Source organism: Hippocampus zosterae, chromosome 17 (assembly GCF_025434085.1).
Source record: "Hippocampus zosterae strain Florida chromosome 17, ASM2543408v3, whole genome shotgun sequence".
Lineage (NCBI taxonomy): Eukaryota > Metazoa > Chordata > Actinopteri > Syngnathiformes > Syngnathidae > Hippocampus > Hippocampus zosterae.
Genome location: NC_067467.1, coordinates 10,997,077 through 11,011,525, shown reverse-complemented (window position 1 = coordinate 11,011,525; position 14,449 = coordinate 10,997,077). Strand labels below are relative to the sequence as shown.

At 40.7% G+C, this 14,449-nt stretch overlaps 1 protein-coding gene across 2 annotated transcripts in view; it reads right to left on the bottom strand.

Annotated features, from left to right (window-relative positions):
• Nucleotides 1–2,610: 2,610 nt before the first annotated feature.
• Nucleotides 2,611–14,449, bottom strand: part of LOC127589780 (heparan sulfate glucosamine 3-O-sulfotransferase 6-like) — a 36,177-nt gene continuing 24,338 nt past the window's right edge. For both annotated transcript variants that reach the window (XM_052049069.1, XM_052049070.1), the window contains one exon: nucleotides 2,611–4,787. In XM_052049069.1, the coding sequence (XP_051905029.1) occupies nucleotides 4,169–4,787 (619 nt within the window). In that variant the 3' untranslated portion in view covers nucleotides 2,611–4,168. The remainder of the gene's footprint in view (nucleotides 4,788–14,449) is intronic.

The following is a 14,449-nucleotide window of genomic DNA, read 5'->3' as shown; positions in this document are numbered from 1 at the left end:
AGCGTGCAATGAAACGTGTCCAGACAAACAATCTCGTTAAAAATCCCCATTTGTAAAAGGCAAACTCGAGCTTCCATAAGTTTTCAACATGCCGTAATTTGGTTCGAGCATGTAGACTTTTTCCGAACCAAATGGCTTTCTCGTCAATTAAAGATGGGAGTCACTACTTGAGATTCCGCGAGGCCCGAAAACCACAGGAGAAAAAAAATCTTCTGCGTTTCTTCCCTCAATTCAAGGAGACTGCGGTACAGGGTGGAAAATGAGTCCCACAAGCTGCTTCATTTGTGGCTCCTCGCAAGAGAAACCGCCTCTTTTTTTTAACTTTCTAATCGTACTTCATTTTTTTTAGCTGCTTTGAAGAAATAAACTTTTTTTTTCAACTGGGTGTTTCCTCCTCTCCATCTTTCTCAAGGAGGAGTATGACACACACAAAAATTCACTCATCACGCCTGATCTCAAATAGCCACAGAGGCCCAATTTCCACTCATGCAAATAAATCCACATTGGGAGGAATTGGTGGTATGCATTTAAACTGGCGTGAAAAAGCCTTGGAAGCTGCATTCCAGCTAAAAAGTTCAACAAATTATCCATTCCCAATGAAAAGGGAGCTTTGTGAGACCGTACAGTAATTTGTTTTTCCCTTGTCAAAATGACATAACCCCCCCCCCCCCTCCCGGAAAGTGAATTCAGTGTTTTGTTTCTTAAGACGTCCACCTTTGAAGAGAACCGCAAAAAAAAAAAAAACACACGCACACACACACACACAAAGACTGACAACTATGTGGTACTCCAAATTGCAGCCGACTTTAGAGCGCCTCGTCGTCAACCACGCACGCCACCAAGAGAAAAGCAAAAGAAAAGTCGCATTTTATGCCATGCTGTTGCTTTTGGGCACTGACGCCTTAAAGACGTGTCCGAGAACAATGCGTTCGAGCGTCATTTCAGCTGCTGCTCTCATGGGTCACCCCAATTGCCTTTCTCACATCATTACCAGGATTTAGTGACAACCACAAATCATGCTAAAAGTCATGTGGCTTTAATGGGACTCCATTGATCCTAACATAGTCAGCCTTGGCACAGAGCGCGCGGGGGCTCGACCAACCGCTTATGAATTTTGGTGGGGGCCCACTCCAAAACTGATGCCAGACTCATAAAACAGAGGGCGAATGTGACAGAAATGCCGACTGCAATTTGAGAGGGCGTGCAGAGACCCGGGAAGATGGCCAAAACGTGTGGGCGTGTTTGCGTGCGAAGTCGGGGGGGAATAGGCACAGGCCGAGCCATGCATCAGCATGAACTTCTGCAATATTGGAAACTTCTTCATCAAGACCATCAGACATTGGCGAGTGGCTTCCAGGGGGGCTTGAAATGTCTCATAAAAACCCTTCAAATGCTGAAAAAATCATGACTGTTTTCAGCAAAGCCCCCAAGAGGCTTGACGTATTCAACTGTGTTGGTAGCGCCATCATCTGTTTTGTTCTTTTCATTTGCCTTGTTGCTTGGGTACGGGACAATGGTACACCAGTGCTTCCCAATCTTTTTTGCCCCATGGACCGGTTTAATGTCAAACAATATTTTCAGGGATGGATAAATACAACAAAATAATATATGACCCGCGTGAAAACTGTGGAATTTTCTAAACATAATAGATACGAATCATGACACGAGGAACGTCCTATCTGGCCGCAACACCCTCTGGCCGTTATGGTAATGTTTAAACGTGCTTTCAAAATAATATACACAGCAAATACAAAGTGCACCTTCGCTGCATATTATGCTTGGTGCGTGGGAATCTCCAGTTGAGGTAAATCCGTATTTTAAGTAGGACTCCTGATGCTGTCTATTAAATGTAGCCTTTTTTTTGGAAATCGTCGGTTTCCTCTTCTGTCTCCTGACTGGAACTTTTACTTTTTCCAAACAAACTTCCCAAAGATGTTTGTTTTTTTACTCATTTTGCTAACTCCAGGGCTTCATTTTAGCGGTAACCTCTCACGTGACCGAGACGCGCACCGTCACCTGCGTCAAGAGTGACACACTGTAGACGGATGTAAAAGAGAATCCGGTAATCTTTCAAAATAAAGCATCTTTCAGATTCCAAAATAAATAAAATGGAAGGAATGCAAGCAAATTTCAATGATATTTATTGTAGATCTCCTTAATACAATGTCCGGTAACTTTCCAGTAAATCAGATTTACTGGAAAGTTACCGGAAATGAAAGCATTCAAGTAGACTAGAAAGCAAACGGAACTACCTGTTGGGGGGGGGGGTGGAAATTTTGCAGAATCCGTACGATTTGTGCGATACGGCCATATACGTAAGATTCACCACAAAATCCGTATGAACTATGGCTAAACCGTACGAGTTGACAGGTATGGAATAGCAACTCTGTTGCTAATTCAGAGTACAATCTCGATAATGAAAGGCTTCACTTTACATGCGACTTCACCGTATGGAAGTGTCACCCAAGACACAAAGTGCGTGAGTCACGGCGGCCAAGCGATTGTGTGGTTGGACAAGTGGTTTCGATTCCGATGCGGCTTTGAAACGCTCCGGTGTGACTTTTCTGTGAGGCAGAGCCAACTTTGCTGAAATGAACCACAGACGCCGGCTGTCATGGAAGACAGAACTTTACTTGGTTACGGAATTTAAAATGAAACACAGTTGGCAACCTGTAACATTAAAAATATTTCCTTCTGAACAGTAAATGTGAAAATTGGAACAGTCCAGTTAAATTAATATTGTCAACTAAAATTAGATTGCGGTTCATCATTAGCGAGTAAGGCATTGTTCATGTCTTGTTGTGTAATAAATACATCTTTCTTACAAAATACAATCTTTCTTTTGTCTGTAAATCAACACAAACTATAAATATCAGCTTATTCAATTCAAAAAAATATACTTGGAGGCAATGTTTTCCCTTTGGTTCAACTCGTCGTCTTCCATATGATGCAAACAAACAAGCAAGCGGCGACGTACCTCAGCAGCGTTGGCAGTTTTTACACGACAGCAAAGCAGTCGCATGTAATGGTGGTTGTTACTGCGACGTGAATTGTCTATTTTTTTCTCATTTCTTTGCTGTTGATTCGGTTTGATTTTGCGATTGGGATTGATTGGTGGCATCAGAAGACGCTTCCCTTCAAAAGCAGATTTGTGATGACAAGAGCGGTGAACGCGAAACCTCAAGTCACTGTCGCCTTCCAACAAGCCACGCTCGTTGATTTATTAAAAATTGTTTTTTTTTTGTTTCTTCAACCAGCTGCTTACATAATCAAGTACAGGCTGTTGAAAGTAAGCCATTTGTATTTGAATGTTTTTAATTCTTTAGCTACATGTGAGTTCCAAGTGAGAAATGTTTTGTTTGTTGTTTTTGGCCTTTCTTTGAATTATAAATCGATGGTAAAACAATGAAATATTATAAACCCACAAAAATTCTGTCCGACTGTCCGAGTTATTAAAGGGAGAGTGTGCCGTTTTCCCCAAAGACTTTTGGACATATTTGTGAAGACTATCAGTATAAACCTGACAGTAGAACAATAGTAAAATGAATTGTGGAAAAAAGAAAAAAAAATCAGCCCTCTCTGGCACTGTTTTGATTCATAAGGAACCTCAGACGCACGAAATGCAGTTAGCAAGATTTCTGCTGGACATTACGTTTATCACCTCTTTTTGAGTATTAATTGATTGAAAATTCCAAACAACAAAACTTCAAACTGATGCCATTTGGTATTATCCTGACAATGTCCTTACAACGAGGCTAACATCGGCAGCTTGTTTACATTGCGAATGCTTAGCTTAGCTTAGCACTGCTATTTTGTTGTGTTCTTTGTGACTATGTATCACACCTCTGCACATCTATCATCGCGTGGCATTATGAATGGCTATATTGTGAGACTTGAGGTGGGGAGGGAAGTGAGGGTACATTCAAACCTTTATTTTTAAAAATAAATTCTATTTTTATAAATTGTTATCAATATAGTCAAGTTGAGTTTTCAACTGCACACTCCCCCTTTAAGTGTCTCGAGGCTGCTTGGGACTTGAGGAAAAGTCCTGGAGTCCCCGTTGACAGGGCAGCCGTGAAGCTGGTCCACTTGGAGGTTGCTCTCTGTATTGTCACATTTGGTTTCCTGAGACGTCAGAGTCAGGCTTTTTCTGTGCTACCTTGCCCTGTTAGTCCCATCCAAAGTCTTGCCCGCTCATCTGGTAGAAGTGTCGGTTGTAAGGTCTGTAGAAGTCTCTCAGTTTCTGCAGGACGGCGCTAGGAATCTGAGGATGCGGTCTTCCCTTTGACTTACCCAAACAGCGAGGTCTGCTGCTTCCTTCGGGTTTTTTCAAACAGGGAAAACCTTTGGTCTGATTGAAGTAGAAATGCTTCTCGGAAACGACCCTCTTCAGGCCCAGGAAGTCCTGAACCCGAGCCATCTCCCCAGCGGGATTGGACACTAACCGCTCGCCACAAACAAAAAGAAATTGTGACAAGGGGAAGTACTGAAGCCAGTTCTCCAGATGTTTGGCGTAGAGGCCGATGCGAACGGCGCTCCACGACGTGTCGATCAGGCCCGTCGAGGCGTTCCTCAGGGCCAGGCTCTGGAATGAGGGAAGTCCCGGGTTCTTGGATAGAGTTTGAGTATAGTCAGACACAGCTCGGGTCACAGGATCCCGGACCACCACGATGAGCTTGGTTTGGCAGTTCAAAGTGCAGATGCGGCTCGGAGCCTCCTTTGTGACAAAGTAGCTGGGGGTCTTCTCCATGGTGATCTGACCATCCAGAGTCCGAGGCATCAAGTTCCTGAAACAAAAATCTATGTTAGTGTTTTAATTTCGTTTAAAAAATTTATATTATATTATATATATATTATATTTATATTAAATTTATATTTATATATATATATATATATATATATATACACACACACACACACAGTATATATTCAAACTTTGAGCAACAACCATTCCCAAATTCACTTTGTTTTTGTCTACAGCGAGCCTTGAATGGATACAAAAAATTTTTGTCCTGACAGACAGAGAAAGTGCCTCTACAACAAAACCACTTGAACCCATCTTTATTAGCACCATCAAAGAAATATGGTGGACACCAACCACAGGCTACATACCTCCTACCCCCTCCAAAAAGTAATATCCTCTCTCTAAATGTCTGACGTGCCTTTTTTTCCTACATCCCAATTAGCCATCCAATGGAAATGTTATGTAGAGCACACAGACACAACAAATCAACCATGCACCATCAATTTTCTATAATGCTCATCCTGTTTAGAGTTGCGGTAGGGATGGCGTAGGAAGGGCTGGGGCAGCGGAAGTCTGACTCAAGGCGAGAGGAAGACTAGACTCCAACTGCTAAATATATATATATATATATATATATATATATATATATATATATATATATATATAAGGTATTGCTTTTATTTACAAAGGACACCAAGTAGTGCCCCCAAGTCCGCCAGGAGGTAGCAAAAACATGTGTCAAAGTAACAAAATAGGCGCAAGCCTCGGGGCCTTTTAAAATTGTTTTTATCACAGCCTCAAACCAAAATGACAGACATCAGTTGATTGCCGTCTACTCCCATGGAAACATATATGTTTAGCAAATGTTTCAGAATCTGCCTATAGGGGGAAAAATGGGAGCTTGGTAGTCATGGTTACGATAATAACAGGAACTGTCAACAAGCAGTAGCGTCAGGTTCTGCAGTCAAAACATGTTACTCGTCAGTGAAGAACCACAGCTTGAAAAATGTCATCCTTGGTGGTAATGTTTAAGGTCATTCATTTATTCGTGCGATTGGACTTTTTTTTTTTAACCCCCTCTTTCTCCCGTTTTTTTAAAGTTGGTCTTTGCCGTCGACTCTGGCTTGTGCCAAACTTTGCCTAGGCGGGTGGAATACACACGCCTCATTAGAGCACACCACTTCAAAAAAAAAGGGAGGCCATCAAGATATAACCTAAACACATCGCTGCACATGGAAGCACCCCAAAATTTGCTCTGATTAAAGCCGCATGGAGTCTTGCTCTCTTGTGTGTTTTGTGCAGGGGATCTCAGTCCCAAGGCACACCAGGAACCTGCCCCCCACCCCCTGCCCCTGATCAGTCAAAACCACAAAGACTCATGAAACACTTAACGGCAATTTCCTACAGATTTCCAGCATCTCCTCTGTTCTTCCAGCAAGAGCAAGTAAGGAAAGACCTTTCAGCACCACCTCCTAAACTCCTTCTGGCCCAAATGTCTTCAGAAAGCCCGACCGGCGTAGCCAACTGCTGATCTTAGCTTGTTTTCTTGAACACATGGGGAGCAATGTTGAAAGATGCATGCGTTGGCTGGTTCAGTGAGGTTATCAACAATAACGTATTCCGTGAGTTCATGCTTAAACTCATCAAAGTTGCATCCCCTCGCTTCTTCACAGACGTTGTCACTTACCGGACGCCAACGATCTCACACAGATGTGTGCGTTTGATTTTTAGCCCGGCCTACCAAATTTTTGGCTGCCTGTTTATTACGTGTAATGTGTTTTTTTTTTTTACCGGATTCATATATGTGTCTGCTCTCAACACAGTCAAACCGTGTGAGGCTGAGCCGCTGGAGATTTCAGACGCAAATTGTTTTTGAATGAATGCTCCACGCTTCGATTTCTCGATGCGTCCTCTGAAGTGTTGCTGGAAAAATTGAGCTTTCTTGTGGCTTGGGTTCAAATAAATGACTAAAGAATAAGCTGCTGTGTAAAAAGAGCGAGCCACGTTTGTTTTGTTTTATAATCGCCTCATGGGATGATAGCAAGACATCACAGCCGTTATGATGCATGGAGGTTCAGGGGAAGTGCATCTATCTTTTAGATGGTATTGTGGTTAATTATATGATCTGTGGAAGCATAATTCCTTTTTGACAAAGACGTTGAAAATCTTTAATTGCATACTATTATACTGTATTGCGATCTGTAGGAAACAGCATGCAAACAATTATTTGAAATGACGGGATTAAGGACAGGGGCTTGCGGGACTACATCAAATGAGAACTTGGAAGATGCATAACGTAGTTCCTGTACTCAACCACAGAAAGGACAAGGTATCAATTAGGGGTAAGTTTTATCGAGGCTGCCAGGAGTTTTATTTGTGCAAACACATTTTAGAATACCCAATAATAATATTGTGTTGATAATCATTTGCATTCTATTCATATTCATATTTTGGGCTGTACAAAAAAGAAAGCAACCGGGTGTCAATTAGGAGTAAGCTGATTCCAGACAATGCTCTGTGGTTAATTTGTACAAATGTATTTTTACAATTTTTGCAAAAATAGTTAGGTCCCTCTATATTATTATTACAATGCATATAAATAGTCTACACACACCTGCTGAAATTCACATTTTTGGTGGTTTGAGAAAAAATTATGAACATAAATCATTTCATAACGTTTTTTTGCCATTATAACATCTACATTTTTAAAACTAGAACAAAGACTATTTTCCGGTATTCGAAAACACACAGATAGGAGATGAAAACAACCAGACCGAATTAACATGACGGTACGTACTGCAGCTCCACGAAACAGAGTCAGATGCACACAAACAACGCTGAACGGCGAGGGTGACTGGAACCATAATTACAGTCACCACCCAAGGAAAAAACTGTTAGGGGTAAGGAGGAGAATTAATTGTGAAGTAATAATAATACTGAATAAGAACCAAAAAATGTAGACACCGCTGAGACAAAAAAACACAAATTACGGTTACCACGCATAAAGATTTATTTGTTTTAAGTGGATGATTCAATGAGTGATTAATGGAGTCGTGGCGCCACACTGTTTGAGAAAATACCTTAATTTACGCATGTAAACATTACGACACATGCTAGTTAACTACAGTGAGATACGAGTTAATTCCTTCCATGTCCACGATCGTAAATCATAAAACAATCTCAAATCTCATTACCACATTGAAATGCGGTGAATCCCTTCCACCCACCTGGAAAATAGCACTCTAGGATATTTACATTACAAAAACAGGTCGTTACATCATTAAATGGAATGTAAAGAATGAAACCGTTTGTGTATCATGATTAATTCAAGTAAGGGCTTCCAAACTATGACTGAGTAAGGCGCAGTTATATTAGTCATTTATCACAGAGGACAAAGAATATAGGCCAGTGAGTATTTTTACAGTCTGCCTTCATGTGCTGCTACCGGCTGTGTTAAAAATAATAATAATGAAAGTTTTATAGGTTACAACAATGCTAGTTTTGTTAGCCAGTCCATGGTGTTTCCTATTATGTGTTAGCATAGTTACCATAGTTAGTGGACTGTCTTAAGATAAAGTTCTATGGTTTGAATAAACATGCAACATAAAATTATTTTGTTTTATGTTTAGTTTGACAGTAAACCAACTGGAAGTGGTTTTCAACAGCTTGAAGCCTTCCAAGAATAATTCACTATTCACTGCTGCTTGTTAGCCCCAAATAGTCACACATTGATCTAAAGTTGACTTCAAGTAATTTGAATCCCAAACTACTCCAATGGTCTCTGTGATAAAAAGACCATTAATTGATTCTTATCCAAGTACAGGAGCTGCAAATGTCCCATTGCCGCCTGTCTGTCCCTGCTTTATCTATGTCTAATCAATATGTCTGTCTCGATATGACAGATTGTTCCCAGTGTGTGTGTGTGTGTGTGTGTGTGTGTGTGCGTGTGTGTGTGTAACTATGCAGATGAGGACCTCTCTGAGATTTGCCCTTCACCGAAGTGTCACTTGGGTAATTGACCATAAGTTGTTCATCCGTCGTCCTCATGACTAATGAATGTTGTCAGTCTCATCTCAATGAGTCTCGTTCTCATCGCGCAATCAATAAAAGACATTTTGTCATCATAAATTTGCTCCTGTACGAGGTGCCGGGAGACAAATGTGATTAATTGCGTGATTCGTTTCTTGTGCACGTTGTCATGCATGTAAATCTAGTCCTGTTGTGGTCTACGTATTGATGTCGAGGTACCACTTTTCAACAGACGTGCTGTTTGTATCAGGCGTGGGGAAAAAGAGCCCAGTGAGAAATTGACATCAAGATTCCTGAAATACTTGCTGTGGTAATCTAGATATTTAAAATAAATAAATAAAAGGTTTAAAATTGATTTATTCATTTAGTTTATATATGGAATGGATATTGGGAATGAGAAAATATTAGTAAAATATAATAACTTCACATGCATGGTACATGTAAAATATTTGTATTTCTTTTTTGAAATAACTGATAAACAATTATTTGAAATTACAAGAGGTTAAAGACAGAGCCTTGAGGTACTGTATGCCAATGAAAAGCAGTGAATTAATTATAATTATAAACCTCTATGGTTTATAATGGTAATTTAAATCACATGAAGTACTGTTTGTTGAGTGGTGTCCATTTTTGCTCATCTATATATTATTCAATATGCTACATGCATATTATGCAGAATCATATGAATTATTCCACCTTAACAGCATGTAGCATGTTGATGGCCAAATGTTGTTCAAGGAGGGCCACATTAGATATTTAAAATGGAGAGATGGGCCAGGTCATTAATTAAAAAAGGTTGAAGTGTATTAGAAAAGTTTATTTTTCAAACATTTTTTAAAATGTACAATTAATCTGTTAACTAATTATTTTGAGGGTTTTTTATAACATACATACATTCATTTTTTAATGGCAAAGATCCACAGACAATATATTTGACAGAACTCTTGCTCCATGTACAGCACTTTGTATGCAGCGATGGCTGTTCAAAAGTGCTCTATAAATACACTTGAATTGAAAAAAAAAAAGAATTGATAACATAAAAGTAACTTCAACCGTATGTAGCCCCTGTACTGTATGTTTCAAATTCTGAATCTACAATTCTTCTAGCTTCATACACATTATCTGCTTTGCCCTTCTCTTGCGCTGCCTCAATAGCCATTTCCCCAGTGACGGATCAATAAAACCGTATCATCCGAAACTGACATGAGGGAGCCCCACTCTAACGTCGAGCTAAACGACGACTCACTATTCAGCAAACAGAAGACGACCCTGCTTATCTTTCTACTTATATGGTTAATGACATTCTCAGACAGTATAACATATAAATAATTGATAAACCCCTCATTGTGAAGTACTACCAAGACGTACAACAACACATAGTTTGTTTGAGGAAATGTGCAGAGCCTGTAAATCAGTGGCAAGACGACGGAAAACACTGCCGTCTTGCCACATTAGTCTGGAACTCCCTGCTGTGGAGAGGATGTAGTGCTTTTCCTCCCTCCAGTGATACGACGCTGATTAAACTACTGATACCCCGAGACAGTCTGGATCTCCAGATTAAATGCAGACACCGCAAACGTGGATGTGGCTAAGAGACTTCCTGCCCAAAAACATTTTGGCTTGCCCCAAGTCCCCCCAACACCTCCTCAATCCCCCTCCTCCCTCCGCCCCTGTTGCGCCAGAACAAAAGGCATTCTGTGCAGCACATTGAGCTGAAAAGTATTCTCAAAATGCAATTATAATTTCATTTTCTTAAAGGGAAAAAAACACATCAATGATACAGCGGATTATGATGTCAGATTAATGGACCGTTTGGATTGATAGAATGCCTTCGGTTTTTGGCAGACGTCTACTCATAAGAATTAGGTGGAGAAAAGAGACTGGGAAAGAGGGGAGTCAGAAACTTCAACAGTGAAAGTGAATGAATTCATGGCCACGTATTTAATCCATTCAAATCTCTCGTAAACTGTTGACAATACAGTGATACTCCGAACAACACTGCCAGGTGTCGCATTTATGCATCAGAGTGTTAGTTGACACCCTCCTTCATAGGCAGCCTGAGGAAGTGGTGGGTAAGCGCCACATGACAAGCCCCGTCATAGTTGCTATTTAGAGATTCTAAACATACTGTGAGCACATTTTTTTAACAATGCTGTTATAGAGGTACAGGAGGTTGTCTCAACAGGAGGTGAATGACCGTGTACTTCCACAAGGATGTAATAATATTTTATATGCCAGCTAATGAAGGGTTTTAGCAGGATACGGTGAAGGCTGTGGATGTGTGTGAATTATTTTTCATGTTTAAGTGAAACAGTTTAGTAACAATGTCATATTTTATTTATATTTTCTAATGGTAACACTTGTACAGTATTTTTGAAATCATTTTAATGAATTGTCACTGACATTCTTGGTGTGCTTCCACTCTGTCATATTTAATTGATAGCAAATATAAGTTTGTTAAAAGTATCTATGTAACAAATGGATCTTCCAGAGACAAGTGGCATTCCACAAGGATCTTTCCTCTGACATCTGTCATTTAAAAAAAACACATTGTTGGTAAATTTTTCACTGAAGCTACGAATTGTGTGCCAACTACCGGTATTCAGCCAGCCATCTACTAAAAAAAACCCCAAAACACTTGGCTATTCCCACTTCAGATGTACTGTTCAACAGTATAACATCAGTGCCAATATGTACTGCAAATTCTTTGTCCCATGCTGCACTGCCGTACGTGCCTGTTGACTTCCAGTAATTCGTTGTTTCCATCCTGTTTTTTTTTCTTGCCTCGCTAATTATTCTGAACATGGGTGATAAAGCTCAACTCTTTGCAAGAACAAGAACCACAACTCTCGGTATATGTCCTCCATATGGTGTACGAGTATGGCCATATTTTATGTTTTTTAATCAGCCTTTGAAGCATCATGGAAAGCTCCAATTCCAGCAAAAACGTTGTTGCTGTTAAAAAAATGTGGCAAGTCTGTTATACCAATCAGCTGCTGGCATTCAATGAAGTGTCCAAAATATCACTCAGGCTTCTAAGAATTTATTGGCCCTGGTACTGAGGGGGGAGTTCACTTTTGCCGTTTTCATTGCCAGACGTTGCCAGTGACTGGTGATGGATGTAAAGCTATTATTTTGAATGATAAATCCAAAATTTTGCAAATGCTGCAATATGAAGTGACTTGCAGTTCTACTACATGTAACTCTAGTGACTAAACAAAAGAAGACTGTCACGACTAAGCTGCACTTTTATGAGCCGTTTCTCATAGAGGATAAATAATACATGCCTGTGAAACTTGTATGCTATGTCTACGTGCGTTTCTATCGTTTGTGGTTAAATAGAGCCGGTTTAAGGTTTACAACTACCACAACATTGATGCTAGTTTTGTGAGCCTGTCCACAGTGTTTTGCTTTGTGTATTAGCATTTTGAAGGCAATACAATATGTACTGCTAAAAATAAAAATAAAGGGAAGACTCAAACAGCGCAATGTTAATCCAAGTGTTCCCTTTATTTATTTATTTTAGCAATTTACATATCATATGGTCCAACGCATTTTATTTGAAAAATACATATGAAATGAGCCACATATTCATGTGTGCAGAATATTCAGATTATAATAAATCCCTCTGAAGACATTTGTCATTTTCCTCAGTATTGAAATTGCTGCTTGGCCTTAAAGGATTTCCTCTGAGTTTTAATAGCACTGCCATCAAAATGTGACCTCTGGTTTCTAAACTGGAGGTCGGACAATTGATGAGCTTTCAAAAACATCAATGAGGAAGTGAAATTTTATGGAGATTACAGTTCTGGTATTCAAAATTCTGCATCTTTTGCTTGAACTAGGGCTCACTCGTGCGGAGTGTGTTTTTCGACAGTGTGCCTTTAGTCTACACCTCACACTGCATTTTTGGAGACTTTGCACATCTCAAGTATTCAACAAGGACATCTTATCGACACCAAAAATTGCTTTTCATGTTTACCTCATGAACATAAAATTAAATACTGGGATGGATAACAATGGGTCATGAGCCACATATGCTGCTTCACCACATCTGAACCTTGTTATCTGGTGGAGCAGAATGTGGCCAAAATTTTCTTTGAGTCTTTTTTGTCACTCTCACTCCACAAACAAATCAATAAAACTTTAATGTGTGTACACACATGCACGCGCACACGCACACAATCTTTGAACACGAGGAACAAATCACTCCATTCACGTTCCCTGGGCACCTAAGTGACATGTCATGATACAAAGAAAACGTGGCATTATTTTCCATTGTGACTGTCAACCCTGAATCGGTTGCCAGCCAATCGCAGGGCACACAGAAACGAACAACCATTCGCACTCACACTCACACCTAGGGACAATTTAGATTGTTCAATCAGCCTGCCACGCATGTTTTTGGAATGTGGGAAGAAACTGGAGTACCCGGAGAAAACCCACGCAGGCCCGGGGAGAACATGCAAACTCCACACAGGGAGGCCGGAGCTGGAATCGAACCCGGAACCTCTGCACCTTCAACAAGATGAACGGGTCAAACGTTTCAGTTGTATTTTTCCAGGGCCTGCTGAACACACCGGCCTGCAAGAAATCAGGTGTCATGTGTGCGTGTTTCCAGAAGTGACACTGAGCTCGCAGTTTGAGAAGACGACTCGCTTGTTTCGGCTGAACGAGTTCAATCCCTGTCCCACATTGCACACACACGCCCAAGAGAGATACGCTTCATGACTCGGGGCGACTTCTCCTCGGGTCGCTGCAGATGACAGCAAGCGGTCCTTTCCCCACCCTGATTTTTGAGATTCGGTGACAACAAGCGAGTCATCTTTCGCAGACCTCACTCGGGATCACATTGCCGCCGTTTCTGTTTGTGGAGTTAATCCCCGCCCCCCTCCTCAACTCTTCGCCCCCTTCAAACACAAATCACAACACCAGGCAAGCCCAAAAAGTGCTTGTCAGAAGTGTCATGATTCTGTTTTATTTAGATTATGTTTTGGTATTGTTTCTTCATGTGCTTTTTTTTTGGTCTTCCTTATCCGGTTTTGTGTCCACTTGTTGTCATCCGGGTCCCTAGTGTCAACCAATCAGCTTCTCAACCCTTTATGTCTTGTCCAAATATTGTTTGTTGTCTAGTCAGTACTCGTATTTAGTTTCCTGGGTTCCGTCAGTCTCGGTCGGATCGTTGTGTGTTCCTGTCATGTTGTTTTGTTTCGACACAGGTTTATTGTTTGCCTGCCTGCTTTTTGGGTTCACGAGCATCACACAAGAAGTGTGACTGCCTAGCAACTAGGCTGGCAACCAGTCCAGCCATCTGGGGCACCCAGCTCATCCGTGACCATGATCAGATGCTTCTAACCGAGACTGGGAGGAGGAAACGTGACAATGAGAAGTGAAAGGTGGATAAAAGAACGTGAGAAACAGGTTGTAAATGTGTAATAAAAAAAACACATGGCTGTGTCAGCTGTACAGCATGCTAAAATTATGAACAACAGAAATTGCACCTCGTCTTATCTTAAAATACTTAGTATGCACTTTTCTGCACGATCAGATGATTTGGGGGTTTCTCGCAGGTCCGAAACAGAATTTTCCCACATTTTTAGAGCTCGATTGAAAGCTTCCCCAGAAGCTCAAACAACATCTGGAGATGATCACCAGCTCAACTCCTGTTGCATCTTT